The sequence below is a fragment of the Poecile atricapillus genome, chromosome 21 (assembly GCF_030490865.1).
Source record: "Poecile atricapillus isolate bPoeAtr1 chromosome 21, bPoeAtr1.hap1, whole genome shotgun sequence".
In the NCBI taxonomy this organism is placed as follows: Eukaryota; Metazoa; Chordata; class Aves; order Passeriformes; family Paridae; genus Poecile; species Poecile atricapillus.
Window position 1 is genome coordinate 9456010 of NC_081269.1, and position 24679 is coordinate 9480688.

Sequence of the window (24679 nt, forward strand, 5' to 3'; positions counted from 1 at the left end):
TTTGCCTTTAGGCATGCTTTTTTTGCGTTAAAAGGTGCCATAATACGAATTAAACTCTCCTGAGCCTCAGTCTTCACGTGGCACAGGGACCAACAGCCCTTCCTGCCATCAGTTCTGATATTAAGTGACTATAAACAACAGCTGAAGGGCTCACAGGATTTTATGGTGGCCATGGAAGCTTCTGGCCCAAGCAGGCAGAGGGTACTGAAAGCAGGACCCTGCTTCTGGAACCTTCTCCTCACAGGGCAGCACCAGACCCCAGCATGGGCACTTCTGGGAGTAGATGTGACTCAGCACCTTGCATTTAGTGGATGCAGAATCTGCACTGTAATTAACATCTCCTCAATAGCTTCTCTCTCCTCATGAATTCTCCTCTTCCTCTGCCTTTAAATCTGTGCTGTTGAAAAAGATTCACCTCAAGTAATGTTTATCTGAAGTGAAAATAGGAGTTCTGTGTGTTGCAGGTTATTTTTAAGAAAACAGCTGTGGGCTAAGTGACAAAACTCGCATTTGTGTTACAAGAGTGGAATATTTCTTTATAGACAGACATTGATTCTGGGGGTTAAAGGGTCAGTGACAAAGTTTTCAAATACAAGCTGCTTTTTTCGTGCACTTTTCACCCCTCTCCCTGAGATCTGGAAACCTCCTGCTTAAATCAGGCTGGAGGGAAGCGTGCCCTGAAGTCAATGGAGATTCATTTGCCCTAATTGGATTTAGGTCAGCTCGTGCCTTGGCTTCTCAAATACAAGAAATAATAAGAATACATATTGAAAATCCAAGCATTGTTTAAATCAAAGCAGATTGTTATTTTAAGCATTATAAACAAATGGTGTATTCTAAATGTGTGCTCTCTTGATACACGAGGTGCTCAGGAGAACTGAGGCTGCCTGTATGAGGTCTCAAAGGGGGATGTGTCTCCTTCCATGCACCCAATTTTATTTAGCATTTAGCGGTCTTTTGATTAAGGGGACATCAGTGAAGAGTGGGTTTGTTCCTTTTCTGGTGGCTGCAGAGTGCTTTGCTGGTCACCTGGAACCAAACCAGAGCTGTAGAGTTTGACCACTGTGTTTTCTCCAAAAACACCAAAACCAGAGTTTGACCACTGTTTTTTCTCTAAAAACACCAAAACCAGAGTTTGACCACTGTTTTTTCTCCAAAAGCACCAAAACCAGAGTTTGACCACTGTGTTTTCTCCTCCCTTTGCAGAAGGACATAGCTCTGAAACCTCAGGAACGTGTGGAGAAGCGACAGAATCCTCTAGCCAAGAAGAAACGGGAAGCACTTACCAATGGGCTGTCGTACCTTCCAAAAAAGAACAGACTCCACCACCACCAGTACAGCTCGGACCGGGAAAATGACCGAAACCTGTGCCAGCACCTTGGGAAAAGGAAGAAGTTACCAAAGGGCCTCAGACAGGTGGGGGACAAGTTTCCTGCTGCGGGGAGGGAGGGCTCTGCCCGTTGGCTCATGGTATGTAGAAGCCAATTTCTCATTTTCTGGGCTCGTTTATTTTATTATTTTAATGCTTTTGTGTTTGTTTTGTTGTTGGACACGATGTGGTACAGTGTCCTACCAATGGCAGAGGTGGATTGAGAGGGAGAGAAAGTGGTGATTAATAAATGTTTAAAGGTGGGAAGAGCTTTCCACAGCCCAGCTGTGAGACTGTCAGGGCAAACAAATGGGGTCTGTCTGTGATTGTGAGGCCAGCTTTGTCCTATAAAGGACATATAAAGACCTTCTTGTCATCAGGCTTTGTACACAGAAGAGTCCTCTGAACATCCAGGGTGAGGTGAGGCAGTTGTGAGAAGGGCAGCTGTTAATCAAATCAAAGCTCTAAGACTGATGAGAGTGTGAGGAGCTCATTTGTGAGGTGTCAGTGGTGCTGGTGCCTGCTCCCCTGGGTTACTGATCACCTGCCCTAAGCAAGAACTTCCCAACAGTGGTGGAAGTGAGCAGGCAACATCCAGGATTGCAAAGCTTGAGGCTGAAAACATTGGATTTGTCTTCATGACTGTGCAGTGTTGTGTTTGTGGTGTTTTTTAAAGACAAGTGTGATTTCTGTGATGCTGATAATAGTACATAGTAGTAGTGACTAGGTCAGTTTTGCCTGTATTTGAGTGATATTAGTGACTCTTGAAGCAAAATTTAAACGTTTAATGGAGATGGTTGATATTCATGGAATCAGTTTTCATTCTTGTTTAGTGTAAACCAAACCTTGCTTTGCAGAGAAACTTGTAGCAAATAGTGAGAATTCACTGCTTCTCATTTTGTGAGTTAAGGGAGATGGAAGGAACATTGAGGATGACAAGTATGCTGAGTTGTATTCAATTTTGATATGCAGAGTTAGAGAAGCTGGGAAGAAATAGGTTTTCATGATGATTTTGAAGCCTGTATGTTAAGCTGTATATAGGAATATAGTAAGAAATTATACAGTACTTTAGCAGAGAAAAGAAATCGTAAAATGCCTGTTCCACACTGTTAAAGGTGTTTCTTCTGATTTAATTTTCCTTGGTATTTCAAAGGAACGTGGGGAAAACTCTTTGGGATAGTTGATGCAATTATTCCATGATCAGTAGATATTGCTGTGACTGTTTCCTGTGGTCTCTGTTGAGTTTTGGTGTGTCAGATGTGTCTGCTTTGGGCAGCAGAACTGACTGTGTGCACTGTGAGCCCCAATGTCAGGTGCAACCTTCCTGCCCAGAATTTCATCTGTGAAGGAAATTGGCCTCCCTGCTGATGGAGATTATTTGTGAGACTGTGTTTTTGGGAATGAATATGCATTGGCTTGGAAGGTATTGAGTTGACAAATGTCATGGAAAATGCTTTTCCTTTGAGCTGATAAATCCGAGTACTCTGCCTAATTCCTAAGGCGTAAGACTGAGAGGAAATAAAGTATTTGCTCAATATGAATGTGATATTTGTGATACCAAACATTTGGTGGGAGTAGAGCTCCTCAGATAAGAATATTTGAGTCTTATGAACAGTGTAGGTGCCAACAAACCCATACAGCTTTGGCACTTAACATGGAAAAAAGGTGTCATGGAAAAGACTGCAAAGTTCTTTGGAAAGACTTGCTCACCACCTATAGAAAGAGTTTTGGGCAAGCATTTTCTGACCTCTTTCAAGACAAATGGTGAAGAGCACGAAAGAAGGAGGAGATTGATAAGTTCTGAGCATGTTTTTTTTTTTATGATCATGTTACACTTTTCCTCCTCAAGTGACTCTTGGCTGCACACCTTGGGTTGCTCTCCCCACCCAGGTCCATCCCACTGAATCCCTGGGCTCCTGGAGGGGAAGCAGATTTGCAGATTTGCTTCTCAGACAGCAGTGAGCCAAGAACTGGGGCCACTGTGGTGTGTGTGTGACACAACAGGAGTGTCTGGAGCCACTGAAAGTTCAGGAGGCTTCTGTATGCATACAGTGTCCTTGCTACATTAAGGCTTAATTTATTTATTATTTGATACATAAACAATTTATCCTGCCTCTCCTGTCCCTGGGGGAACGGGGAATTGTCACCTGTGATTACTGGAACTGGATTGCAGGATGCAGTCTCAGAGCTGTCACTTGCATTCCTGTGCTCCCCCAAGACCTTGGCTGCACTCTGTCCTCGCTGGGAAATGTTTTATACCTGCAGATCTCGTTTGTGGTTTTACCAGTGGCTGACAGTCCTGCTGGATATGCTTCCCTGTGAAATCTCTTATCTGCTGGAAGTAACTCTCACTGCAGGATTTAGGGTATGAAGTTCCCTTGTCAAACAGATTTAGTTGAAGTCAGCTATTGAAAGCATTGCTAATTAGTTTTCAGAGAAAATCCTTGCAGTATTCATGCAGGTATTTATCCAGCTCTGCTGAAATGCCTACAGGTTTATTGAAATCCAGAAAATGTGAAACTGTAGGTTAATTAAGGCTCATATTTTACTAGCGAGAAGACTTTTGAACTCTGCTTTGTGAGCTTTTATAAATGTACTTATTAAATGCCTCGAGGAAATTTTAGTTGGCGTTAAGCAAACATAAGACTCATCAGAATATTTCTCCAGCGTTTTAAATTTAATTTCCTTTACGTTAATTGGTGATGGCATGTTTTTATATGCTTTCTGTAAAAATCATTTGGAAATCTTAAAGTGAACATTTTTAAACTAGTAAAAGGGTGGCAAACATTTTTAAATGGGTTTTAATGAGATTTTATTCCTCGAGGTCTGAGCACATCCCAGGAAACAATGAGCTTTCAGGGCAGAAGGAGGGTTGAGAGTATTTTGATAATGAGGGAAGGGATCATTTCTCTTTGTTCAGTGGGTGTGTGATTTGGAAAGAGCAGAAGACACTGACTTTTGCTACCTCCACCATTTCCTTCACTGTTCTTCATCTGCTGGGAGGTTCTTGCATCCTCATGCAGAAGAGAATCATCTCTGGATGTGCTTCTAAACCAGCAGAGTGTGTGCTGGGCACGGGGTGCCTTGGCTGGCTGAGGTGTGCATGAGGTGTGTGGCTGCTGGGCTCTGCCTTCACCACCCGAGCCCAGAAATGCTTCCAGAATATCAAACCCCAACCCCAGATACTGCAGGAGTGCAGGGAAGGAGACAAATGGTAATAAATAGGAGGCAGATGATAAATAGAGGGAAGAAAACTCATGATGGAGAAATGGATTAGGAGGTAAATTGTAATGAGATAAAGGAAAAATGGGAAGAGCAGCAGAAGAAGATACACTTCTGACTCTGGCAGTCCCCAGCTACAAGTGCTATAAACCATTGTCTTCCCCTCGTAGTCCATTGCATGAATCAATTAAAGGGGAGGGAGGGGAGTGTTGAAGCTGTTCCTTCTCAGAATTAAGTGCACCCTGGCAGTCTCACCCTGGATCTGTGCATTCTAAATTTCAGCTTGGGTGGCAGATGTGGGCAGCCACCATCACTCGAGAGCCCCATGTGTTTGCATGTGTTGATTCAGTGCCAGCACACTCATCCCCCGCTGCAGAGGTGCCCGTGTGCCCCAGTGCAGCAAAGCTGCGCTGCAGAGGGTGCATTCCCTGTGGGGCTGGGCTGTCCTGCAGCCAGGGGAGCTGGAGCAGGCTCTGGAGGAGCTTCTGGCAGCTCCCTGGGCTGGGAGCGCAGCAGATGGGCTGGATTGTCACTGTGATCCCGGGGACAGCTGACTGTGCTGACAAGCCATTTACAATGTGCTATTTACAGTTTGGGTTTGCAGGCTCTCAATGACATCTGAGTGCTCTTTAGCGACTGCTTTCATTACTACTTTTCTAAGAGCTGCTAATTGAAAATGAAATTGTGGGTGGGCTCGGGGAGTGCTGTAGCAGCTCCAAGTACAGAACACAGCCACAGAGAGCTGCTCCATTTCTTGGACTCCTGACTACAGCTCTGTGCAAGGGAAGAAATGGGGATATATTTGTGCAGTGTGAGGTCAGACACCTTGGAAATGCTGCCTACAGCATGCATCACCTGGAGTGAGTGATAAAGGCTTGAACCTCCTTGAACACAGCTGCTGGGATTTGGGATTCCTTTACTGGCAGCCAGTGGATTTCAGTGACTGTAAAACTTCTGAAGATCAGGAAAGAAGCCAGGCTGTGAAACTACCTCGTGCAGGGCAGCACAGGGGATTGGAAGCTGCGTGTGGGATTTTTGGGCTGGTTTTGCAGTGCTGGAGGTCTGGCTTTGTATGAAGTGACGGGAAACATCACAACTGAGTGGTAGAACATGGGACAAAGTCACCTGCCCTGGGAGTGGTACCAGCCAGGATCGGATCAGCAGGGATATGGCCACACATTGATGGAAAGGGAGATAATATTCCCATTCCATATGTAAAGGGAGAAGTTGCTTGGTTTAGGGATTTTTTCAGATTCAAAGTGCTGGTGCAGCCACACTTACAGAACCCTTTGTAGGACAGAAAAGGGGAAAGGGATGTGTGGGGAAGGGGGGCAGAGCTGCAGGCTGGGCTGTGTGGGGCTTTTGAGGGGTAAATGTTACACATGGTGTGCAAATAGAGGGGGATGCTTAGAGAGAGGGGGCAGGTTTTGTGAGGGAACACGCTCTGCCTCTGCTAATGTCCAGCTCAGTTTATCCACTCCACCATGTGCCCTGGAAATGCTGAGTGCCTGTGCTGGCCCGTTGGTAATTTCACCCTTGGCAGGGACCCACACTTTATTTTCACACATGCACAGTGTGTGGATTCCTGTCTGTGTGGGAGCATGTGCTGAAAGCTGGGCTGCCATTCAGTCCTCGTCTCGTTTCCCGTTTGGAAACCGCCGTGGGTGACAAACAGTGCTTGAATTACAAGCATTTTGTGATTCTCGACTGCTGTTTGCCTGTGATCAGAGGCCACAGAAATCTCCAGCTGCACTTAACCCCCAGTCACCATATCCAGTGCGTCATCTGTGAAGGCACCCAGCTGCTCAAAAGCATCCAAGCAGCTTCTGGGCCCTGATAATATATATAATTGAGCTCAATGGGCACAGAAAAGATTGTTGTTCTCTGCAGAAAGGACTGAAAAATGACGTGTGTGGCTTTGCGTGCCTGTTGTTCCGTGCTGCACATCCCCCATGGCTTCCCCGAGCTCTGGATTCCAGGAGAGCACACACAAAGCCAGGCTTGGGGAGTGCAGGGCTGCTCCTGGGATGCTGCTCTGGGCTGGGGCAGGGCTGTGCTGGGCCAGAACAAACCCCTGCAGTCCCTGATCAGTGCTCTGGGAGCTGCTGCTCCACGCGATGCTCGCCCGCAGTGACGTGCCACGGGCGTCCCCCCTCATAATCACCAGTTTCACCTGCAATTTTTCAATAAGCTATTGAATTATACCTCTCTAAATGATACACTGCAAATCCAGCAGGTCCTAATTGCTAATGATGGTTCTGAAAGACTTTCATTTGACTGTAATTAGATTTGCAAGCAATCAGCTGCCCTTATCAGGATGGAAACACATATAATGTAAAATACAGGCTGGTGGGAACGCAGCGTTTTCTTAAAAGGAGGAGAGAAGAGGAAGATGTTTTATTAGCAGAAGCTGTGACATATTTTAACACCTTGAAAACATCATGTGTGAAATTAATTCTGCTCAGTATTATACCATCTGGCAATGTTATTGTTCTGTATATATTGCCATGTAAGTGTGCTTTTTTCGTCTGGGTATGAGCCTGTGTTTGAAATAGTAATCATGAGTCAAATTGATTACTAAGGATGTTATCCCTGCTAGAAGGCTTAAAAATACATTTTGGGAAGTCCCAGGGACTCAAAATGGCTTCTCCATGGAGAGATTCCCTCGCAGGGCTGATGAGGGTGGGAGAAAAGGGCCTTGTTTTTGCCATTCCCCTGTCCTGTGGATGAGTGGAAGTGCCCAGAGGTAAGAGGAACTCTACTCAGATATTGTTAATTGATGCTGCAGTAGCAAATGCCTGTAGCTCAGCCTCAGACCCAGTGTTTTTGGTGTTGATTTGGTTTGATGCTGTCTGTGTGCACTGCCCAGCTCAGAGCCTGCTGTGCCTGAGCAGCTTCAGCAGCAGTGCAGGCACAGAGTGCCCAGGTGCATACAGAGAACAATATGAGCTCAAAACCTGGTTAGAGGCTGACATTTGGCCACTCTGGATGAAATATCAGCTGCTGGGCAGTGTGGATTAAGCAGGACTCAGAATGACCATTGGAACCCCACATGGTGACTGTGTTTGGGGTGACACTTGTGGCTGGAGGAGCTGGTACAGCCAAGGAGGGCGTGGAGGAGCTCAGGTCACATCTGGACGTGGCAATAAGCAGTGGGATATTGAGATCTCCCCCATGGCTCTGGAGCTGATGGTGTGAGCTGATCCCCCCTGGGCTGTGGCACAGGAAGGGTTTCTTTGCCGTTGTGGTTGTGTTGAGTGTGATCAGGCTTGCAAGAAAATGAGCAATGTTGGCGTGTTTTTATTTCTAATGCAAATATTGCCACTCTCTCTGCTCTGCCCTGCTGCATCTCACTTTGTGTTTTGGCTGCAGTTTGCTCTAAGACAGAGCTGCAGAGATGTCACCACGCTGTCACCTGGCCAGGTAATGCCTTCCAGGGGGCTGTGCACCACCCACCCTGTGTGACACAAACTCCCAGCAAATTCCAGCTAAAAAAAGGAGATTACAAACAGTCACTTTTGGGCTAACCTAATTTTATTAATCAATTAGATATCTTGAGAATTTTAGTTAAAGAAAAATAAAAAATTTCTTGTGCACAGGGCAGCTATTGCCTCTCAGGATTATCTTTTTTCTTTTAATGTTGGCACCCTACTTTAATTGAAAACTTAAATGATTGTTAAATGTGCCAGGAAGTGAACCATATTTTAAATGTTCAATGCAATCAATTGCTGTCTTAAAAGTTTCCATGCGTGTTACCAGTAAGGAATTAAACAAAAAATTAATTTTGACTGAGTCTGCCTGGAGATAAATTAAATGCTAGCTTAAGTATTATAAGAAAGCATAATAAAGTGACCATTTTTAATTTAAAAAGGAGAGGAACTGAGAGATAAACTGAGAGGAATTGTTCCCTTCCCAAGGGAGCGAGGCTGTGACTGTCCTGGCTCTGAACACTTTGTCACAAGTGGGGAGCTGAGGGCAGGGCAATGGCAGCGTGCAGTAAATAAATCCCTGTGGAATTCCAGGATGGAGCTCACACAATTTGCTTTCATGGTTTGCAGTGCTTTGGGGGCCATGGTGGAGTTTTTTAGCTTTCCCTGAATTCAGCCTGGCTGGCTCTGGCCATTTTCTTAATATGCTGCAATTTTCTTAATATGTTATATTTTCTAAATATGCTAATAAAAAAATATTTCAATCATAAAGTAAGTAGATTTCATCCTAGCCATTGGAAACAGCACATGAAGTTTCTCCATGGTACTTTTATTTTTGCCAGCCGTTCTCATAATTTCCTTCTTAACACTTTTTCTCTGATCTAGTTGAACAAAAAATTCTCCTGCTTTTATAAATGAAAGAAAAATTAAGTGCCCAAAGCATGCAGAGGGTTAAGAAAAATGTAAATTCTGTTAAAATCACTAATTAATCTGTTTAATGTTTTCTTGTCTCCCCTCCCCCCAACACATGTTCTTTTCTTGTAAAGCACCTTATTGCTTCCTGCTTGTTTACCAGCTTTTAGCAAGTCAAGCAGCATTCAAATTGCTTTGATGTTAATTATATAACCTGCTCAATAGGGCTTGCTAGGTGAAGGAAAATAGCTCCTATGTTTAAGAAAATAAATTAATATCCAGACAAATGCTCTGTGCTTTGGTTCTGAAGAAGGAAATGACAGGATACTGATGACTTAGTGTGGTGTTGTCAAATAAAAGCTATATTTGGGTGGCATGATGCTCTCAGTGTGCAAGATTTGATACTGGTTGTCTTCACTTCTCCTGATGATACAGAATGATGTGCTGAGGACTGATCCTGCTGGAAAAGGAGTGAGTTTCTGTATCTCCTGTGCCAAAGTAAAAGATTGCAGAAGCAGGGATTGTGCCTTAGCACACAGAAGCTGTTCCTAAGGAGTCCTTTGGATGCTGGGTTATCCCAGCTGCTCCACTGGTCCTGCTCTGGACCCTGGCCCAACCCGAGCTGCACTTTCTCAATTCAGTTCAGGTGCTGTTGCCATTAACATTTGAGCTGTAGCTCAGGCTGAGGATTTCCAAAAAACTCTCTTGGAGTGTAGAAAAGCCTCAAGCAGGGTGTGCATGGAGCTGCCACGTGCTCGGTGTCCAGGTGTGACCCCTGGCACGAGGGCACGGCCGCGGTGCTGGGCTGGAGCTGGGCTCTGCAGCCCCACAGCCCCTCTGCATCCTGCATGGAAATGCTCTTCAATCAGGAGAAACTCGTCTACCAACTCCTAATCAAGGCAGAGAGGTTTAATTGGAGAATTTGTGCAGAGTTTGGTGATCTCCAGATGAAAGGTTGTACCTGTGTGATGAAGGAATATTAATAATTTCTAATGCAAAGTGCTGGAGCCATGGCAGCTGCCTGGATTTGTGTGGAATGACTGGAGAGCAGCTCCCAGGCAGCAGTGCAAGCCTTCAGCTTATTAATGGCATTGTCTTTATAAATCAGTAACAGTACAGGGAGGGAGGCTGCCTTGTGAATCGTTACAAAATGCTTTGGAAAGATCTGAAGTCACATTTGTGGTCTGATGCTTCCTGTAAGAAGTGCAGTGTTTTCCATGATGGAAAGAGTTTATTTGCAGTACTAAGGCTTGTGCTTCCAGTGTATTAAATGAACCTGTGCTTTAATATGCAATAAATGCTGAAAACAATCCCTTCAACCTTTCTTCATTATCATAATGATATATTTTATAATAATGATTTTATATAATCAATACTGCTGGGCTCTTACTGATCTAAAGCACGTACCAGAGGGTGTGTTGTTTCCAGAAGGAGTGAGTGTCAGGAGATATCTTAGGGTGATCATAAAGCATTTCCAGGAGTGGAGCTGTATGAGACTATAACATCGCTTAGGGGAAAAGATATCTTACCTATCAATAGCAATGCAAGGCTTGTAATTTTAAGTCTTTCTAATTTAAATCATGAAAATCTGTTTTTAATGAATAATTCAGAACTCTGATTTAGCAGAATTATTTCCAGCCCATGTATATTAAGCAGCCAACCTGCTATGCCAGTTCTGTTTTCAGACAGTTGATAGGGGGTTTCTCTTTCCTGCAGAAATGATCATCTTTGTCTGTTAGAAAATAAAGCTGCTGTGGTATTTTGTTCTTTTGATTGCAGGAGGATTTTGCTTTAAACCTTGTAGGCTAAAATTCAAGCTGAAGAAAAATAAAGCCTTTACTACAGGAGCTCCTAGAATTAAATTTGGAGAGAGTAAACCTTGTACTATATCCATTAGGAAAATGGCAGTATTCTTCCATTTCCTGATGTTATTCAATTACTTACCCTGCTTCCTGCTTTTAGTGTAAACTGTATATTTTAGCTCATGACCTTTGACAGCAAATTGAATCAGAAGTGGAGATGCAATGAAAGTGGGTTTTTTAAAAGACTCTTTAAAAACATGGGTGTGTAGGAAATTTGGGGTTTTGTTTTGTTGTTTGTTTCAGGGTTTTTTTTTTAATAAACCTCACAGTGGATTTTGTAATGTAATGCATTTTGCTTGGAAAAAAGGAAATTGAAGTTAATGTCCTTCCTTCTTTGCCCTGGAGAAAGCACAGCCTGCATAGCTGCTCTTGTTAGTGCTTGCCTGCTGAAATTAGCATTGCATATTTTTGTTAATACCAATAAAAGTGGAGTTTGTTTAATTTAGAATCAACCCCTTGTTTGGATTGGATTAGCACTTTAAGAAAAATATTTAACTTGTAAAGTGATGCAACACAGGTCGATCTAATCTTTAGCTCCTCCAAGATTGTAGCTCATTTACAAACTTTAGATCCTACTATTTCCCTTACACTTGTGAATAGTGTTAACACATTAAAAAACCCCAAACCAGGGTATTCATCTGAAGCTTTCCAACACAGGTGCTCCAAACCATCCAGGAACCATCAGTAACGAGGTCAGTGCCAGCCATACCCAGTTCCCTGATCCTGATGGAGCTTCTCACACGTGGTGTTCCCTGAGATTTGCTGTTCACTGTTGAATGAGAGTTTAGTGGGTTTTAGCTATTTTTGACCAGAATGCATTCATGTCACTGTTCCCCCCAAATTCATCATTTTTACTAATCCTGGGTCTCTATACAATAATGACATTGTGAGGGGAGTAAGAGCCCTTTGTTGTGTAGAACTTGCCTTGGACTGAACTTGAACACAACTTGAATTTAAGACAAAACTCAGGAGATGTCTTAATTTAATGAAAAGCAGTGGAGGCTTTCCTTTCCTGCAGCCTGCCCCTTGCCCCCACTGTCGTGCTGTTTACTTGCATTGGAATTAAAATCTCTTTTTCTACAATTTGTAAAATTTCCAGGTCTGCACACAGGGCTGGGTTGTGTCCTGGTGCCTCTTGTGCCTGTGCTAGGAGAGAGCCTGGCTCTTCTGTGTATCCATGTGTTGGTCCCAGAGCTTTGCTGCTTCACGTTGTGTTGTTGTGCAGGCTGTTCCAAGATAACACTGAATTCTTTCTTGTTCTGGCTGCAGCAATGCCAAGTGTTTGTTGAACATCTGTCAGTGTTCAGATTATTAACCTAACTTCTGCTCGTTGATGTTAATGAAAATATTTGAGCTTCATAACAAGCCTGTGTAACAATTCCTCACGCTACCAGTCCCATGGACACCCAGCTGAGCGGCTGCCACAGTCCAAGCCCACCTGGCAGAGCGTTGGCAGCTCCTCCTTTGGAAGTGTTGCTGCACTCTGTGCTGCCCAGCCTGCAGGGTGCCACTGCTTACTGCTCATATTTAATCTTCAGGCTCTAAAGCATCATGGTATTTTGGGGCAGACTAGAAAATAAGGGAAATGGACAGCAGCAATTCCAGATTTGGCATCTGTACTGGGTGTGGTCTGTCCCCCCACTGTGGTTCCATGCTGACTCTCAGGTGCAGTGCCAGCAGAGGAATGTTGAGGAGCACGGGTGACACAAAGCTGGAGGAGGTCAGAACCCAGCAGTGCTCTGCTCAGATCTGCCAAGGAGGCAGGCAGGTCCCTTCGTTCCAGGGGCTGTGGGATCTGCATCCTTGGACCATCCACCTCTCCCCTGAGCAGCCAGATGTCTCCTGAATAAGCCTTGCTTGGAGTGAGGCTTGGATGAGGTCACCCCGAGGTCCCCTCCAACCCAAACTGTTGTGTCACACTGGGAACAGAAACTGCCATCCCTTGCAGCTCCTTGGGGTCTGCTCTGGGGCTGTTGCTGTAACACGGAGAACAAGCACTGCTGAGGCCAGCTGAGGGAATGGTCCTACAGCTGCATCTCCAAAGGCCTTTGCTTTTTGTTAGCACACAGCTTTGGAAGTTGAATTAGAGGACTGATCTCTTTTTGGACTGCATGTAGTCTGCTGGGCAGCAAATTGCACTCAGAGTCATTCTTCCAAGTCCTATAATCTTTTACTACAGATACTATTAATGAAAGTATTAATTACTCTGTTCTGGAATTAGGAGTTTGTAATGAAACCTCAAACAGAAAACTCAAGCCAGGTTGGCCAAATGTCATGGAACACTCAAACCTGAGCTGCGAGTAAAATAAAAGTCTGAGTTGCTTTAAGGTTTACGGTTAAAAGAATGTAAAACTTTTCAGCTTGTCCAAGTTTTGACAGAAAACCTTGTAGTATTTGGCAGGCCTGGCTGGGTTTCCTTAAGTGTGAACTGCAAGATAAAACCAGCGACTCGGAGCCAAGCACAACGAAACGAAAAGGTTCTCCTGAAACAAAGAGAACAGGAGATCCATGGATTTTTCTCACAGCTGTCCTTCAGCTCCGTGCCCGGTGCCGTGGCTGGAGGATGGTGAGGATGTGGGAGAAGGGGCACTGGAAGGAGCTCTGGGGTTCCTGTGGTGTTCCTGTGGAGCTGTGCAGGGACAGACACCCCTGCAGGGGCTCTCGTGGCCCTGGCAGCGCCAGGAGCTGCAGCAAAAAGCTCTTTTGAACACATTTCAGATGTTGGACTTGGAGGGGAAAGGCAATTTTCTCCCTGTCCTTCCTTTCACCCTTGAACTGGGACTTTTGCAGCCTGTTAGGCGAAATGAGGAACCTTTTTTCATTTTCTATCCAGAAAGGCTTTTTAGGAAGGAGTGGTTGTTAAAGTAGTTGGGAAGATTTTGCTGATAGCAGATGAGAGTTTGGGTTTGCCATGTTGGGAGTGGGAGCTCCCTTTGACATTTCCATTCAATACACTACACAATTCTGATTTTTTTTCTGATATTTACAATATTTTTAATGTTTGACTTACTTCAGTGATTTGGATATTCAGTTTTAAGCACTACTTTGACTTCCCTCTTATTTTTTAATGTCGTGATTGAAGTTTTGTGCTAAAAGGGATGGGTTTAGGCCAGAAAGAGGTAAAAAGCAAATAAATAGGATGTAGATAATGTAGGTATTTATATATTATTAAAATACATAAACCAGCCCTTTATTTCTGTGATTGAAAGAATTTAATTTTTATTTTTTAGGCAAGACTTTGTAACTCTTGCAGAGCAGGGAGGAGGATGTGTTTCCACCAGGAGCTGTGCTGGGGCACTTGGGGCCCTGGCACTAACTGAGCACAATGAGTTGCAGTCAGTTTTCTCCACCTCCAGCTGATCTCAACACTCTGTAGTGACTTCTGTAGTTGAAAGGAGTCCGTAAGGCAGGGAAAACACTTCTCCCCCATCCTTTGGCTTTCCTGCTCACGAAATATCCTCAGCTGGAAGGGAGCTGCAGGAATCACCGAGTCCCACTCCCAGCCTGCACAGACACCCCAACAATCCCACCCTGAACATCCCTGGCAGCTCCTGCAGCTCTGGCAGCCTCTGGGACCATTCCCTGGGCAGTGCCAGCACCTCTGGGGAAAGAACCTTTACAAAATCCAACCTAACCCTCCCTGACCCAGCTCCAGCCTTCCCCTGGGTCTGTCCCTGTCCCACAGAGCAGAGACAGGAGCTGTTCCTCAGGAGGAGGAACATGAGGAGCTGCAGACCCCAGCGAGGTCTCACCTCCCTCAGTCTCCTCCAGGTCAAACAGCTCAAGCGCCCTCGGTTGCTCCCTGTGTGGCCCCTCCAGACCTTTCACCATTTTGATGGCTCCTCTGTGTAACCTGTGCCTCTTTCCTGCTCTCCTTATTTACCAAAAATAAACCATGCACAGAATGGCAGAATCCCAGAAGGGTTTGGGTTGGAAGGCACTTTAAATCCCACCCAGTCCCATGAGCAGGGACACCTTTCACTATCCCAAGTTTTCCCCATCCAGCCCGGCCTAGGGCACTGCCAGGGACCCAGGGGCAGCCCCAGCTGTTCGGGGCACCCTGTGGGCAGGATTTCCCCTCAGGATCTCTCCTCGGGACACCCTGTGGGCAGGATCTCCCCTGCGGACACCCTGTGGGCAGGATTTCCCCTCAGGATTTCCCCTCGGGGCACCCTGTGGGCAGGATTTTCCCCTCGGGACACCCTGTGGGCAGGATCTCTCCTCGGGGCACCCTGTGGGCAGGATTTCCCCTGGGGACACCCTGTGGGCAGGATTTCCCCTCAGGATTTCCCCTGGGGACACCCTGTGGGCAGGGTCTCTCCTCGGGGCACCCTGTGGGCAGGATTTCCCCTGGGGACACCCTGTGGGCAGGATTTCCCCTCGGGGCACCCTGAGGGCAGGATCTCCCCTCGGGGCACCCTGTGGGCAGGATTTCCCCTCAGGATTTCCCCTCGGGACACCCTGTGGGCAGGGTCTCTCCTCGGGACACCCTGTGGGCAGGATTTCCCCGCTCTCCCCTCTCCGTGCCGCTCCCGGCGCTGCGGGTTCCCCTCAGGGCCGGGGGGCGGTGGGGCCCGGGCGGGCCGGGCTGGGCGGCGCTGGGGCTCCCCCTGCGGGCCGCGCCGGGGAACTGCGGCCTCCTTCCCTGCTCCCCTTCCCTGCTTGATTCCTCTGCTCTGGGTGTTCAGCTCGAGAAGAGAAGGCTCCACGGAGACCTCAGAGCCTCTTCTAGTGCCTAAAAGGATTTTATTAAAAAGAGGGATTTTTTTTAAATTTTTTTAAATTTTTTTTTTACATGAGCCAGTAACGATAGGACAAGGGAGAATTGTTTTAAAGTAAAAGAGAAGGAATTTACACTACATATTAGGAAGGAATTGTTCTCTGGGAGGGTGGGGAGCTGTGCCTGGATCCCTGGCAGTGCCCAAGGCCAGGCTGGACGGGGTTTGGAGCACCTGGGACAGGGGAAGGTGTCCCTGCCATGGCAGGGGTGGGATGGGATGGGATTTAAGGTCCCTTCCACACAAACCATGCTGGGATTCTGTGATTTATTGGCAAAGAATGCTTGTTTAGGGGGAAAGGTTTGGGGTGTATTCCGGTTTTGTAGTTAACAAGGAGCAGATTCTAGTCTTGATCAGACATTACTGGTCACGGCTGGCTTCCTCCTGCCACTTGAGCAAGCAGAAGAAAAGGCAGATAACAAAGGCAGCCACGGGATCAGCTGTCAGGGAATCAGAGTTCCAACCAGAGTTCCAAGGTTTATTCTTTTATCTCACCAAAGTGGCGTTTACTGGCTTTGCTTGCACAGAGCAGCTGTTTGACTCCACACAGTGAGAGTCTGAAAACACTCGGAGCCTTCCCACAGGTCTGGTGGCAGGACTGAAGTGACAGCGTGTTCTGCAGAGGGACAAGAGACTGATGGTGTGACTTGGTCTGGTGGAAGCTGTCCCTGCTCATGACAGGGGGGCTGGAACTAAATTATCTGTAAGGTCACTTCCAACCCACACCATCAGTGGTTCTATTTGAAAATAGAAAATCTGTAAGGAAAAAGCAGAACTGTCACTGCCTCTCTCCCCTTTTCTGTTGGCTGCTCTGATTTGGTTGTAACTGACTCAGAGTGAGTGATGCATCCTTCTCCCACATCCAGTAAAATTTCAGTCAACACTTAATTTGTCAAAACTTCTGATTAGAGGGATAGAAACCTTTCTTAGAGAAACAGAAGTCCTTCTTAGAGAAGGAAAGTCCTGGGGAACAAATAGAGCCCAGGAAGTTGTTGGGATCCCCCTGCTCCTCCTCTGAAGCTCGTGAAGACTTTCCTTATTAAAACTGATTTGCTGAAGTGCAAGGGAATTTATGGAGGGAATGTGATCCTATGAAACATCTTCCCAATCATCCTTGGGTGTTACTGTACATGACTGAAGCTTACAAAAGCAGCAGTGGCTCCTCCTTGTCATCACCTCAAACACCAGCCATCAGAGCAGCTGAAATGGGGAACTACAATTCTGTTGGGTGTGAAATAGGACAGGCTGGGCTGCTGTTACACTGCTGTAGCAGATTAGGAGCAGGAGAACTGACAAACTCTATTTTGCCTGTGACCAGCCTTACTGATGTATTATTCAGCTGTGCTTATGTTTTAATGGACTAAGAAGTGTAGGAATGTTTCAGTATAGCTGGATGGGAGTGGTAGAAATCACTAATTATAACATCTTCATTATAAATATGGATTAACCTGAAGGTTAGATATTACGTGTCTTTTCCAGTGGAGTAACTAATTCTGTGGAGTGTGGTGAGAGATTGGAAATGAATGTTTTTCTCTTGTTTTGCATGCATTTAGAGAATTGCCCTAAATCTGGTGGAGGGCAGGTCTCTCTTTAATAAACCTGTAACTCCTACAACTAAAGAATAGTTGTGAGTTGTTTCTTATCTTTCTTCCTCATTTCCCCTTTCCTGATGAGGAGCACAGCACAGCACAGCTTCCTACAGACTTTCCTGGTTGATTCTCTGGTGTCTAATAAGGAATAAGCTTACACTGCAGCCTGTCTTACCGTGGAAGCACTTCATGCTCCTCTATCTTGATTACTCCTCATCAGTCAAATGTGGTTGCAAATAATTTTATACTGCCAAATCAGCATAACTTGCATTAAATATGATAGGGTATGTGAGCTGAAAACCTGAGATTGACAGTTAATGTGTTAAGCTGAGCTTTTTATTTCAGCCTGTTGGAATGGTGGAGGCAGGTCCTCCAGGTCGACTGGTAGGATTAAATTGAGGCATTCAAATGTGCATCAGTACTTTATTTTACTAAGTCAAGGACATAAATCTGCTTCTGGAAGTGTTGTGGTTTCCCTGCAGCACATCCATGCTCTGCTAGCTGGACTCCCAGCAATGTGCCTGCATCCTGCTGGGTTTGGATGGAGTCTCTGTGCCTTTAGAAGCACTGTGGGTACTCAGTTCTGAGCAAAGAACACCCGTGGGTCAGGTGTGTCAGGGGCTGCCCTGCCCTGTGCTCCCTCCCACCCGCAGCAGGACAGTGGAATCTGTCTGGGCAGAGGTGATGTGAAGCTCCCACACCTGCCCTCTGCAGCCTGCCCTGCACAAGGAGCATCAAGACAACTCATTCCATCCATTTTTAAGTGGTCTGAGCCTTTAAAAGTCTCTTTGAATAAGTGAAAATTGTGGTTTTCTTACCCCTGTGCAAGCAGGCAGGTCGTGCTCAGAGATGCCTGTGTGTTACTGATAGAGACCAGTGCTTTGCTGTCCTGTTGCTTCAAAGCAGTGTCAGGAGTTATCTAATATTGAGATATCTTGTTATTTTATGACTTTGAACTGAAGGGTGAGAGCAAAACAAAAGACTCAAAAGGGAAGCTCAGGCTGTAATGTGTTTATGTGAAAAGTGGGTTTTAAAGCTTTGAAAAGGTTGTAATGCTCTTCTACCTTGAGATGCTAATGCTGAAACTTGAAACAGAGCACAGTATCATTAGCAATTAAATGTGTCTGTGTACTGCTCTTACATCTTGTAAGGCTCTCGCAAATCAAAAGGGAGAGGTACACACGTCTAATAAAATAATGATTGGGAAAACAGAGTTCCAAAGCCCTGCTTGCAATTCACAGACAGCAGCTGCATGCCTGGCATATTTGGATAAGGTTTTAGAATTCAATTAATTGCCCCAGGCTTTGTACTTGTAAAGGATTGATTTCTGTTCTTTACCTGTGTGCTGTTGATACGTTGCCTTTCTACGCCTCTGCTCCAGTGGCTTTTGTGCTGTACCATTCCAAGATTTTAACTCTAATTTTATTTTATATCTTTGAGTTGCTTATAACATTCTTTTGGCGGCAAAAAAACTACATCTCAATAGATAGATACACAGATAACTTCTTGGAGAAGTTAATTCCAAATTTTGAGTATCACATCCAAGATTACAGACGTAAATACCAGTATGAATAAAGTGTGTTAGCAAGAAAGTGGAAATACTTCTGCATCCTGTCTGTAGAAGCCAATAGCTGAGTAGGACTGCACTGGATTTTAATTTTTGGTGAATATGTTTATTCCAGTGATGAGTTCTGACATTTCTGACACCTGTTTTATGTTTATTTTGCTAAAACAAAATAGTGTGTATGCATGTATATGTGCACATATGTATGTTTATTATGCACACGATGCATTTGTTACAGCAAATGCAATGTAAACATACAAAAGTTCACATTACTTTAAATACTGAGCTTAACTGTCAACCACAAAACATATTTGCAAACTCTTTCAACATGTGTAACATATACAATCCTAATTAGAACCAGCACAATAGCAGAGCTGCCCATATGGTAGTGATAATTATGTTGAAAGTGTTTGTCTTGTGGCTCAAAATTAAGTTTGGAAGATGCAATGTGAACTGTTTCATGCTGGGGGTTTGTAACATGCCTTTAAAATGTGCATGTGAGTGATTTGCCATGGCCACGCTGGGTTAGATGAGTTAAAGATGAGGGGGTTTGGTACAGTGGTCATTTGATAGGAGTGTTTAATGTGTCTTTCTAACAGAATTACTGAAGGGCTGTCTTGACAAAGGTTTGTATTTGTGTTTTATGGATGTTATCTTTAGAAAATCATGAGAAAATCTGGGTTTTCTGTATGTTGTGCTGCAAGACACACCTGAGACAACCCTGTCCAGTCATTTCAGAGCGTGAGCTGCAGTGTGTGCCCCTCTGGCACACGTAGGTATGGATGTTAATGAAAGCATCATTTCCAGCAGAATAATTACAGCTGCATTTATGAATGGGCCAGGGCTCTCCACTGAAAACCTGCTTTAAAACAGTTAATTCTTCCACACACTTGTGACCAGCTCATGCTTCTTCTTTGTCAGGTTAAATATGCCAAGGCAGGATACAAGCCTAGTAGAAAATGAGGGTATTTAGCTTTCCATTATATGGGAAAATAGCAACAAATATGAAGAAAAAAGGCAGTGGCTACAACAGTAGATAAGTGGGGTTTATGATATATACTCTTAGGTTTACAGTTTGTTCTGTCTTATCTCTCAGACATGTCCTGTGGTTTCCATATCCTGCAAATCAGTGTGAAACGGAAAGAAGTTGTGCTCTAAAAAAAGAGACAAGCAATTTGCAACACCCAAAAGATGTTTAAGGTGGAATTGTGTGTGTGTATGAATTTTATTAATAACACAATTAATTTATAACAAAATAACAAATCAATAGTCTTTTATTAATAACATAAAATGCAGCGCTGTGGGTGTGGGACATGTTGGTATCAATCTAGAAGTGCTCCATTTGTAGGTTTAGCATCTGAACTAAGACACTGTGCTGTTCCTGCTGGCAAACACTGAAGTCTTGTTTGGTGTTACAGTGTGCAGAAGGGTCCCCATTTTGATTCATTAGGGTTTATTTCTGGGAAAAAAAAAAAGGTGTAGTGGCATTTCGCAACAGTTTCAATGGGAAATATTGAGGTGTTAGAGGAAAATCGGTCTTGGTTTTAGAAACTGTGTGAAAACACAAATAATGATCAAAAGAAATGGATATTGTGAATTAACCTGCTGTCACAGGCATTTTATTATGGATTTGTATTTACTAAAAGAGCCCTAAACTCCTGTTTACTGACAGTCCTAAGTGCTAGATTCTCATTTTAATAAGGGTCCTTCATTCCTGCTCACTGCAGAGCTTAGGGTGAAGGTTCAGACCGGGTTTCTGTAGAGCCTGGATATCAACCCATCCCTCCCAACTCCTGAGCTTGTGCTCAAGGGCAGTGCTGTCGATACTGTGAATTTGCAAAGTCAAAATCTCAGTTGATCTTTGGTCTTGGCTTCTTTATTTATTTCTGCTTTGGTCTCTGAAGGTTAGTTGGTTGCTGTGATGTGAGAAGGAGAAGAATACAGGGATAAGGGGAATAATGTTTTAATCCTTTCAATGTTGTTGCAAGAGTGACTTCTAACTTAATACCTGTTTCAGTTATTGACCCTCTTTTGGGGAGATATTGAATGTGTGCATTTTATTGATTGTGCAAATGCTCATCCACTTTGGGAAGTGCATTCCTGTGAAGTATCACAGGTCAGACCTCGCTGAAAAGAGAGAATTGCTTGCCTTAAAATCAATGGGATGAGGCCAGCTTGCATCACACTATTTCTGATGGTGAGTGCTGTGGGATTGGGTTTTTTTGCATCAGCCATTTCCTTCTTCTGTAACTGATGCCTTGTGTGATCCAAGTAAGGAATTACATATGCCTGTGTATTTAAACATTCGATTTCACGTGGCAGGGATGGAGCATTGTGTAGGAAAATGGCTGCTCTGGTGCAGCTGAACTTTTTAAAGTGAATTCTGGTGCTTCCATGATTTCACTTTTACAGGTTGGCTGTGGAGGAGCTGCTGGCCAGCCTTGGTGCCCAGCAGCTTGGTTTGATGTAGGACTGTGATGGTCCCTGTGCAGCAATAGGTGTGAGCCAGACTGTGCTGCTGTGGTTTAGGACAGCTCCTGCCATCTCCTGCTTTTATTGAGCAGAAATGGATTTCTTTTGAGGGTTTGCATCTCCTGCATCAAGTGGTCTGGGAGCTTTTTTCATCCTACCAACTGCTCAGTAGTTTGGAGAGATCATTGCTCAAACTGTCCATTTGTTACAGACACCAGCAAATGTTGGTCCATTTGGAGTGACAACTGAATTTTCCCCTCTTATAAGGAAATGCCCTGTTTGTGTGTTTTCCTCTCCCACCACCCCTGGCTGCTCTCCCAAGAGTGGCAGTGATGGCAAACAGGAGACAGAACGATGAAGCGAGTTCTCAACTCAGCGATCTGAATCTGCCTCACAGGCACAAATCCCAGACATCCATGGGGATTGTCCCTAGATAAAGGTACCATATTTACCTCTGCTGGTCCCAGCACACTGACTGCCCTCATCCCAGTGTTCCCTGGTCCCTCACAGAAGGATGCTGCTGCAGCCTGGGGGCCGCTGGCTTGGAGCCATTCATTGTTTGGGGACAATGGCTGGGCACAGGAGCAGGGGCTGCCTACTGCCTTGCAGCCCCCTCAGCTTTGATTTGAAAATGTTAAAAATAGGCAGCAGCTATTCCAGCCTGGCCCACAGGGATGAAAGCATTGCCTTGTTTGTGTAATTGTCAGATTACATCCCTGCGCTGCTCCTTGTCCCCGTGTCCGCCCTGGCCAAGCTTTTCGGGATGAGTTTCCTGCAGCAGTGACCCCTGTGCCCCGCTGCAGTGGTGGAGCTCTGGGGGTTTGGTTCTGGGCACCTGCAGTGATGGATGCCCTGTGATTCCCTGTTGCCCTTTGCTTTACACACACCTCATGTTTTGTGGCCACCCTCTCCTGTGGCACAGCCTTGCTAAAGCCACCAAGAGCAGACGTTTCCCTCTCACTTCCATGTGCTGTAAGTGTCGGATTTGCCTCTTTTTGTTGGCCTGGTGATGATGTCAAACAAGTTCTCATCTCTCATGCTTGTTTTCCCAGTACAGAAGGTCCCTCTGTGTAAAGAAAAAGGGATGTGTTTTTGCCCTGATGAAAGGTGTCTGTCCTAGAGCTATCACACCCTGGGAAGCACAGGAGAGAGCTGTGCTGCTGGGCTCTGGCTCCTCCTGTGCACAGTGCAGCACTCCTTCCCTCCCTCCCTCCCTGGCTCAGCACCATCCAGCCAAGGCTTTTGCCAAGAACTCTTAAGCCCTGGATCACTGGCTCTTTAGCAACACCACTGCAGGCTTTGAGAGAGCCTGGAGCGATGCCACGAGGCAAGGAGCCCTCTGCTCCTCCTTCCTCCGTGTGAGGGGGAGATATTCACGCAGCAATTCTCACAGGAACAGCGGATCCAGCGCGCCTGCAGCCACATTCTGCAGGGTTTGTCCCGGGGATTTGTGAGCTTTGCAGAGATGGAGCAATGCCTCGTGTTTCCACGGCACACAGCACCGAGGGGATTGAGAGCAGAGGGAAATCCACAGCCATGAGTCCTCCTCCAGCTTTGGGAGTGAAACCCCAGCTCTGTCAGAGCACGGGGGTGAACCACAGGGACTTCAAAAAGTCCAGCAGAAATTCCTTCATGGTGTTGGTTTTGCCCAGGAACTCACATGTTTGAAACAGAACCAAAGGCATGACTTGGGTGGGAAAGGAGGCAGCACCCAAATCACAGAACCACAGAATATCCTGGCTTGGAAGGGACCCACAGGGATCATCAAAGCTCCTGACCCTGCACAGGACCAAAGCTGCTGAGAGCAGCAAATTTCTCTGAATGGGAGCAGGAATTGTTTCCTCTCAGCTCTTGGGCACTCTCAGACTTTCTCTTGCAGTGTTTCCATGGGAAGGCACCCTGGGAACACAGGGATTTTTCCATTTGTTGTGTCTGCAGGAGTGTCCCCATGGCAGGTGGCTCTGCTGCAGACCTGGGGCAGTGGGTTCTGCTCTGACCAGCACACCACAGAGGGAGCACAGGGGCTGTTCGGGATTTCTCTTTGGCAAGTCACTTGTTTCTATTTACAAGCTCTACCAGTGTTTTAATTAGGGTAATTACCCTTGACCAACTAAGTGTAATGGCCTGCTGCCTCTCTAATGGCTTTTCCTTTGTGATTTCCCTGCTTGGCTCTGGGATGGCATCATGAGAGCTGGGAGGGGAGGAGAGAAGAAACTGCAGGAGAGGTTATTGCATCCTGCTCAGGACTGCCAGAACTTTCAGATCATTAAGCAAGCTAATTTATTGTCTTCCCCCCTCCCCCCTCCAATTTCTTTTTTTATTTTATTTTTATTTTCTTAGTTTCCTTTTTATTTTTTTTCCTTCTGTTTTCCCTTTCACATAAGAAGTGTTCACCAGAGCCACAGTTTTCATTTGGAAATATCATTTACTATCTGGTCATAGTTACCCAGTTGAGAAATGTCCACTTACTACAAAATAATAAGGAAAATTTTGCTAAGGGACTAGTGGGAACTTGTGATGAGACCTTTTGAAAGAGGCTCCAGCAGGAGCAGTTTTCTGTCTGAAAATGTTTCCAGATTGGGGTGGGGTATGTGTGAAATCAAAACAAAGTCAGCAAAATCAGTATCCACTGTAAAAATACATGAGAACGTCACAATTCTGTTAAGCAATCAAATGGATAAAATACAGAATACATATTTCCTGGGGTTTATGATTTGCTTACAGATTTTACTGGTGTAAAGACTTATCTCCTTGTTTGGATGATCAGTTTATATTATACCTCCAAAGATGCTCTTTCTCTCAGACATGTGGTGCTAGCCATGGTGAAAAAAATTTGGAACAGCTGAAAATATCTGTGTATTATAAATTTTTTACAGTAACTGCATCTGTAATCTGTGCTCTGGACACTTCCAGAGATTGTGTTGCCGCACTGCAGAGTTTCAGAAAGCTCTGCTGAGATTAAATGTTTAAAAAGAAATATTTTTAATCATTGGTGAAAGGGGTGGATTCTTTTGGTTAGGTGATAATATTACTGGTGATAAATTAACAGTATTGAAAGGATTTAAGGATTGCATTGTCTAAACTTCAGATTTCAGAGGTGACAAATCTGGGTTCTGCCTCATTCATAGATTGGCAAATCAAATTTATCTAAGGAGCGTGAACTCGATTTCTTGAAATTTTCCTGCGCTGAATACCTTCAAAATAAGGAAAAATGCTCTTCATATCCCTTCATTAGCATGTAGTGTGGCATGACAGATTTATGAAAGACATCTCCGTGCTGGAGTGCCCTGGTGTTTTATCCCATTTGGTAAATAGCATGGTGATGTGCTGGGCACTCAGGTTTCATTCTGGGTCCCATTCATCATCCTGCTCTGTGACTCCAGACTATTGCACTCCTTTGTCTCAGTTTACCTGGCTATGAAATGTTGGTACTGTCTCCTCCCACTCTCATGAAATGTAATTAAGTTCATGTGTTAAAGTACA

General features: G+C 45.0%; 1 protein-coding gene across 4 annotated transcripts in view; it reads left to right on the forward strand.

The window, feature by feature from the left end:
* The window catches only part of AUTS2 (activator of transcription and developmental regulator AUTS2), a 687646-nt gene that overhangs the window by 175285 nt on the left and 487682 nt on the right, over window positions 1-24679 (forward strand). For all 4 annotated transcript variants that reach the window (XM_058854670.1, XM_058854669.1, XM_058854671.1 and 1 more), the window contains exon 2: window positions 1207-1416. In XM_058854670.1, coding sequence (XP_058710653.1) covers window positions 1207-1416 — 210 coding nt within the window. The remainder of the gene's footprint in view (window positions 1-1206; window positions 1417-24679) is intronic.